The following is a 6,814-nucleotide window of genomic DNA, read 5'->3' as shown; positions in this document are numbered from 1 at the left end:
ACGGAAACGAAAGGGAACGGCAAATATGAAAGGAAGAAGAAGAAAGGGGTGGAGGAATGTGAGAAAGTGAGAGTGAGAGAGAGAGAGAGTGAGAGAGAGAGAGAGAGAGAGAGAGCAAGAGAGAATTGGATACGTGAATATAATAAAGAAATGGTGGATAATGGATTGTTGTTGTTGTTGTTGTTTTGGCTGTGGCACAATTGAGCTCTGCCCAATGCAACACGTGAATTCAACTCACCGTCGTTTCATGCATTCTGCACAATATTCGAGAGATTTGTGTTTTGTTTTTTGTTTGTAAGTTTCATAGAGAGAGAGAAAGAGAACATTAAATTGCGACGGTGTGTGGGCTTCTTATTATTATTATTATTATTATTATTGTTGTTGTTGTTGTTGTTGTTTTCTTCTCTTTTTTTTTTTTTTTTTTGTGTGTGTGTGTGTTTTTGGGGGGTTTTGTTGTCTTTTTTATTATTATTGGATGGAGCCCATGGAAGCAAAGCTGTCTTTTGTGCCGTGTGTAGAAGACGACTGGCGGCGGCCTCGTCACAGGGAAAGTGATGCAAATTCCCTGTCGTTGGCGCGTCGCCTGGCTTTTCTCGAGGGTCATGTGGAAGAGGCGTATAACCTGCTGGAGACGGGACGTAGGCAGGGGGACTTTTCTTCTTCTTGGGCACGACGGGAGTGGAAAGAGGCAGCCTTGACACTTCTTTCACTCCACAACACGGAGGACGATGCATCGCGGTGGGTTGCGAGTGACCTCTTGCCATTACCATCCAAAGCGGCTCGCACGGCGCTTGGAAAAATGGACAATGTGATGTACCATTACTGCATCTCGTACTGGGTGAAGCTTGCAGTTACGGCAATGATGCATCGAGAGATGTCTTATGACATGTCATTGAGGGCAGCAGCAGACACGCTGCTTTTTGTACTTAAAGATATCTGTTGCATGCGTCTCTCCTTGTCCTCACGTTGTTTGCCCACATGGCGATTGTTGGAGCATGTGCTCCTGGAGCTGTTGCGTGTGGGTGAGAGCAGTGCGGATGCCTCTGTGTCCTCCGCTCTGGACGTGGTGCGGCGGATGCACCAGTACCTTGGCCAGTATATTATCCGCTACCTGGAAATGAGGGATCGTCCGATGGAGGGACAGCGTGGCCTTCTTACGTACCGCGGCGTATTTGACCGCCAGTCCGGGGGCATGAATGGGGGCGACGATGAGACGACGGGCAAGCGTGAGGGAGAGGGCGTGGAACGACTTCCCACAAGGTACTTGCCTCGTGAAGTGTGCGGGGCGTTGCGCACACTGTGCAGGAGCGGGGACACATGCGGGAGTCTTGAGCTCTTGAAGGATAGTCACCCCACTGATAGTGCCGCTGCCGCTGCTGAGGATAAAGATGAAGATGATAAGAACATATTGGCGTTGGAAGCGTTTTTGGACCACTACTTTTTCCGCAGTGCACCGGTGGCGTTTGAAAGGCCGTTATGTAGCTCGGAAGTTTAGTAGTAAAGAAAAAAAGAACAAAAAAAAAGTCCCTTCAACGGGGGGGGGGGGAGGAGATGTCTTGCCATGATGATGATGATTATGATTACTATTAATTTTCTCTTTACTCACGCACACAATTCTCCCATTATTTTTTTTTCTTTTTTTTTTTTTTTTTTTTGGTTTCACGACTTCATTCCATTTCTCTTTCAGGGTGACGAGCCGTGTGGTGTCTATTGGCGCTTGTCTTTTTTTTCTATCTTTTTCTTGTGTGTGTGTGTGTGTGTAGCGCGTCGCCATGTTCACCGATTCCGCCGCGCACACTTCACTCGCATTTGAAGATGCCCTCCCCGATGAACCGCATGCCACCGTCAAGCGGCGTGAGATCTGTCAACCCTTTCAACACGGGAAGTGTCGGCATGGTACGGCCTGCCCGGAGCGTCATGTCATCTCACAGTTCAAGACGATGCGTCTGGAGGTGTGTAAACATTGGCTTCGTGGTGCCTGCGTCAATGGTGAAAATTGTCTGTACCTGCATGAATATGACGACCGGTATGTGCCGTTGTGTGCCTTCTATCAACGCCTAGGAGAATGCACGAACCCGGAGTGTCCTTTTCAGCATGTCATACAGGTGGAGAAACAACCGGAATGTGCCGCCTACCGCCGTGGATTCTGTCCACTTGGACCAAAATGTCATCTCCGGCATGTTTTTCGTCCATCCTGTCCATTCTACATGGCAGGGTTTTGTCCGCTCGGACCCAAGTGTACTATGGGGCATCCTGTCCAAGAGTTATATAACCGTAATAGCGTGTCTGAGCGTCTTCGACAACGCATGCTTATTGAACGTGTGGATGACCCAACATTTAACAAAAATGCAACATGTTATCGCTGCTTTGATCCTGGCCACTTGTCACCCAACTGTCCAGGTGTGCAGAGTGGCCTCCTCCGACGGATGCTCATGGCAGTACAGGAGCCGGGAGAACAACTTTACTTCCAGAGCGATGGGCGGTCAGCACGAAAATGTTGTTTTTTTTGTGGAGATGAGAGCCATGAGGTGCGGGATTGCCCAAAGAAACCAAAGAATCATCAATGGCACACTCACAGACGTGCATAAATGTCAAGAAGGTAGACGCAGAAATTCGTCATGGTGGTGTAATTTTTTTTGTTGGACACAGGAATTCTAGGCGTTGAGGACGAAATTTTTAAATATGCATACCCGTGTGTGTGTATGTACGAGTGTGTTTGTGTGTGGATTTAAGATTGTGTTTGTCGCTGGTCGATATTTACTTGATTTGCCGCATTCTTCCAGCGTGAGGGTGAAATATTGGCTTCTATTTCTTGACGAGTATTCGTCAGAGTGTTTTTGTTGTTGTTGTTGTTGTTGTTGTATCCTCTTCTGTGTGTGTGGTGCCTCACTTCTCTTTAACCCCGTCCGCCTTCCGCACTTTGTTACTTATTTGAATGCCTCGCTGTTGTTGCGAGGCGCGTCAAGCCTAAAGAAAGGAATGAGGTTTTCTCGTGTCATTTGTGGTCGGCTGCGACGGCGCACGCATGGCAACGTGCCGGTCATGCAGCAGCAGAAGCAGCAGTGTGCATGGGAAAGAGAGGAGATGTTGGCCACCTTTCCTCTGAGTAATGCAGAGAGGACGGCAAGTGCGCTTGCATTTCAGTTGTTAGAGAGGCACCGGCGTCGACACGCATCAGACTTACATGGGCGGGCCGCTGTGGGTAGTGACGGTACGGCAGAAGTTGGCTCGCATCCGACGCAGGAGGAAATTCAAGAAGGGCCATTAAACAACTCCCGGACTCGGCCATCGCATCTGCCCGCCGTAGATGCTTTTACAGGGTACGGCAAAACTGCTGTCACGACAAACTTGGCGCACATGGCGGATCCATGGGTTGTGGATACACGGAATCTGCTGGAGGCCACAGACCGAGAGTGGGAGGCGCTGACGGCACGAAGCAAGATGTCAGCCACCTTAACGGATACCGGCGACCGACCCACAATGCGTGCGTGGGTTCGATATTCCCGCGGCAACGCCTCGGCGCACCTCCCTGAGAAATTCGGTGAGAAAATTATTACACCGTTTGATGCCGTGATGCGACGGTACAACTCGGTGGTGACAAATCATAGATTCCGCGTTGTAACGGTGGATGCTTTTTGTAGCTGGCGTGTAAACATGCCTGCGAGCCTGACGCAGCGGGGCACCATGCGTTGTGTTTTGGCACGAAAAGAACAGCTGGATCGCCAAAATGAATGGCGTAAACTGAGGAAGTCTCAGTTGCCGCTAGGAAGTGACATTGGCGATGGTAAATTCGATAAGGAAAGGAGAAATGTAGAGAAATTATCGTCTAGCCGAGATTTCAGCAGTATGCCTTTTGCCTCTCCCGTGTTTCGTCGGTACTGTTTGCAGTTTGGCAGTCATACACTGCGGCGAGTGGCATTCTTGACGGACCCTACGTTGTATTTTGTTCTGTGTAACTGGCGTTCAACCGGTAATGAATCCCTTATGGAAGTACGCCAGCAGGCGGAGTGCTTGAGCCACCGTTATATGTCGATGGCGTATCTTCCCTGATGCGGGAGCAAATTGTCAAACAAGCAATTCACACTTAAATGGGTCCAATGGAAAAGTCATTCTTATGGTACTTTACCCGCTATTCTATTATTTTCTCTCTATAGAGTGTATGCATGAAGGGGAGAAAAAGGGAGTCATATACACATATATATATATATATATATATAGGCGCCCCGAATAGAGCCTTACCACATGCAAAAATAAAATAAAAAATTCTCTCTCTCTCTCTCTCTCTCTCTTATACATGAAAGGGTGGGAAAGTGTGGAATGTATAATACATATGGCAATAGAAGAAATAAACACCTAAGACGCCCTTACCTCTCAGTTTCCTTTTTTCTTTTTCTTCTCCCTTTTTTATACATAAGATCTCCATCCCTCCCGTCATCCCACTCATTTGTCACATCAACTGCAACGACATCGGCATCCGTTGCAATTTTTTTTTTTTTTTTTTTTTTTGCAAACGGCATTTCCCTTTGGTTTTTCCCACACACACACACACACACACACACACACAAACGGCTAGTAGTCCACACGCAAACACAATGATATATGATGACATGGTCTCCGGTAAGTTGTCGGAGGGAAGTATGCCACAACGTGAACTTGGAGACATTCAACACTCTATTGAACGCATTGAGAAACTGCTGCATCGTGGTCAGAATTTATTATATGATGAAGGTAGTAGGGAAGTGGGACCACCACATGGTACCATGCATCGTAAAGGAGACGCCAGTATAAATGAAGGGGAAAAATTAAATTCCCTCCCCTCCATGAAAAGAATTCGACGAAGCGTATCACAAAGATCCCCAACTGCTCACGTTACACGGAAAATGTTCCCGAATACCACCTTCCAACGCACAGCAACTGAATTACTTTTGCTTCAACGGGAACACGCAGCAGATGGAAAGCAAAAAAAAACAGGCGTACACGTGCGGCATCGAGAAACAATGCCATTTGCTAAGGGAACACAATACTCCACAAACTATGGTGTGGCAACGAATATAAAATGGGAAGCGGCAGATAGTAGTGACTACGAGGATGTCTCTATTGCTGAGCTTCGAGTACGTATTCGTAAGGAATTGGAGGCGTACCGTCTCAACGGACCACTGACGGGGGTGAAGCAAAAAAAAGCTGATACTATCCCACAGCCGGTGACACGTCTTTACCCGCGACACAAAAGAACCTCACAGGAGGAGCCAATAAAAATGGTGTCACCGCAATCGAAGCGACGACTTATCACAGGGAATCAAACAACCGGAACACCGCAGTCTTATGGACACGAGGGGCATCGTAAAAGGACAACATCCCCTCAAATATCTCCAGAAAAAAGTGCTTCCCGTTCTCCCTTGGAAGGGAATATTAAGTTACATGAAAAACACCACATCTCTCCATGGAAGCGGTTATATAACGATGCCATTAGAATGCAAGAAAAAAGGCAACATCATCCGATGGCACCTCCGTCTTGGGAGGAAAATTCCCCTGCCCACAAAAAGAATCCATGGGAACGTGGTTTTCTGATAAAGCGGTTTTCAATGAAACCTACGCCAGGAGCACCACCCCACAGTGTGCAACAGGCGTCAAAGGCCTCGTATCATAGAAGAGAGACCCACGACGCAACACCGAAAGCGACATTAGTGGGGGAATCCCGAAAGCCGTCGGAGAGCGTACGGTCGCTACAGTTCCCCGCAACTGTACTCGCACACCGTTTGCTGAAGCCACAGAAAAATCATTTGTTAGGGGCATTACGGGACCGGAAAAAGAAGGAAAGGGAAGGAATATCACAACAACATCACCCCGAACCCAAAGTCAACACGATTGGGTCGTTACCTTTAGCCGCTGAGGAAAAGAAAACTGATGATAAGCCGCTGGAGATTGTGAATGATGAAAATGCTGCAGGGAACGCAGGGATAGCGAAACATGAAACATCGGAGTCTGCATCAACCTCCAATCGTATGCAGTGGCCGACGATCACGCCTCCTTCCACCGATATCTCAGAAGGTTGGGGAATGTTTTCACATGCTACAAACGACACCCCATTGGCCGTGGTATCACAAGAGTCGTCTCCCACAAATCAACTCCATATTCCACTTAGTATACGCCCACTCGACTTGAGTGCGCTTCGCAAATAGAGATGCGATCTCTTTTCCTTTCTTTCTCTCTCTCTTCTTTTTTTTTTTTTTTTGCTTTGTTCGCATGTTTGTTGTTTTTTGGATCTTATCCCCCCCCCCAAGAAGCTCCATGCGAGCACATACAAGTGCAAATTGGACAGACGCGGAATGTTTATAATATATACATATATATACCTTTTTGCGTAAACATCACTTCTCCATCTTTCATTTAAAACCCCATTTTTTTAAAAAAAAAATTTTTTTATTTGTTTTTCAGAAGGGGAGAACAGACATGTTTGCCCCTTTTTTTTTTTTTTCCTTTGCCAAATCGGTAATAAAAGCGGAAGCACATCCCGTAGCCATGTGGAAATGCAAAGCTGCAGAATTACCGTCTAATCCTCTGTAGAAGTAGTGCATGGTTTCAAAATTAGTAATAATATTTGATGTGCAACTCGGTATGGAAGAAGGAAGAGTGTGTGTGCGGGCGGTGCACGGCTCTCTCACACTCACTCTCACGCGGCCACCACCGCAGCCGCAGCCGCAGCCGCACACGCAACAACAAGAAGAAGCAAAAGAGGGGAGGTGGTGTGGGAGACCGCGGTGCTGCCGTCACTGTCGCCAGGCGTCGCCGTATGATTTGCTTGAGTAGTTCCTGT

The 6,814-nt window shown here is 47.5% G+C and overlaps 5 protein-coding genes across 5 annotated transcripts, besides 14 other annotated features; 4 read left to right on the top strand and 1 right to left on the bottom strand.

Annotated features, from left to right (window-relative positions):
- Positions 1 to 6,814: a sequence feature (heterozygous, non-Esmeraldo-like haplotype).
- Positions 61 to 124: a microsatellite.
- Positions 166 to 185: a microsatellite.
- Positions 352 to 398: a microsatellite.
- Positions 397 to 424: a microsatellite.
- Positions 476 to 1,495, top strand: Tc00.1047053510219.40 (hypothetical protein, conserved; the record flags this gene model as incomplete). The annotated part of the gene is made up of 1 exon (XM_799766.1): positions 476 to 1,495. The coding sequence occupies one exon, from the start codon at positions 476 to 478 to the stop codon at positions 1,493 to 1,495; it is 1,020 nt and encodes a 339-aa protein (XP_804859.1).
- Positions 1,626 to 1,655: a microsatellite.
- Positions 1,773 to 2,588, top strand: Tc00.1047053510219.30 (cleavage and polyadenylation specificity factor 30 kDa subunit, putative; the record flags this gene model as incomplete). The annotated part of the gene is made up of 1 exon (XM_799765.1): positions 1,773 to 2,588. The coding sequence occupies one exon, from the start codon at positions 1,773 to 1,775 to the stop codon at positions 2,586 to 2,588; it is 816 nt and encodes a 271-aa protein (XP_804858.1).
- Positions 2,683 to 4,050, top strand: Tc00.1047053510219.20 (hypothetical protein, conserved; the record flags this gene model as incomplete). Its single annotated transcript, XM_799764.1, has 1 exon — positions 2,683 to 4,050. One exon carries the CDS (start codon positions 2,683 to 2,685, stop codon positions 4,048 to 4,050), a length of 1,368 nt encoding a protein of 455 aa, XP_804857.1.
- Positions 2,693 to 2,725: a microsatellite.
- Positions 2,833 to 2,862: a microsatellite.
- Positions 4,187 to 4,217: a microsatellite.
- Positions 4,265 to 4,289: a microsatellite.
- Positions 4,484 to 4,506: a microsatellite.
- Positions 4,535 to 4,564: a microsatellite.
- Tc00.1047053510219.10 (hypothetical protein, conserved) lies at positions 4,593 to 6,179 on the top strand (the record flags this gene model as incomplete). The annotated part of the gene is made up of 1 exon (XM_799763.1): positions 4,593 to 6,179. The coding sequence occupies one exon, from the start codon at positions 4,593 to 4,595 to the stop codon at positions 6,177 to 6,179; it is 1,587 nt and encodes a 528-aa protein (XP_804856.1).
- Positions 6,188 to 6,232: a sequence feature (GA-rich).
- Positions 6,398 to 6,426: a sequence feature (AT_rich).
- On the bottom strand, positions 6,671 to 6,814 carry Tc00.1047053510219.5 (mucin-associated surface protein (MASP), putative; the record flags this gene model as incomplete). The annotated part of the gene is made up of 1 exon (XM_799767.1): positions 6,671 to 6,814. A coding segment is annotated over one exon (144 nt), but the record flags the coding sequence as incomplete, so codon positions are not given.

The sequence above is a fragment of the Trypanosoma cruzi genome, genomic scaffold (assembly GCF_000209065.1).
Source record: "Trypanosoma cruzi strain CL Brener 1047053516673 genomic scaffold, whole genome shotgun sequence".
Lineage (NCBI taxonomy): Eukaryota > Euglenozoa > Kinetoplastea > Trypanosomatida > Trypanosomatidae > Trypanosoma > Trypanosoma cruzi.
The sequence above is the reverse complement of the archived record's forward strand: the minus strand, read 5'-3'. Positions and strand labels throughout refer to the sequence as shown.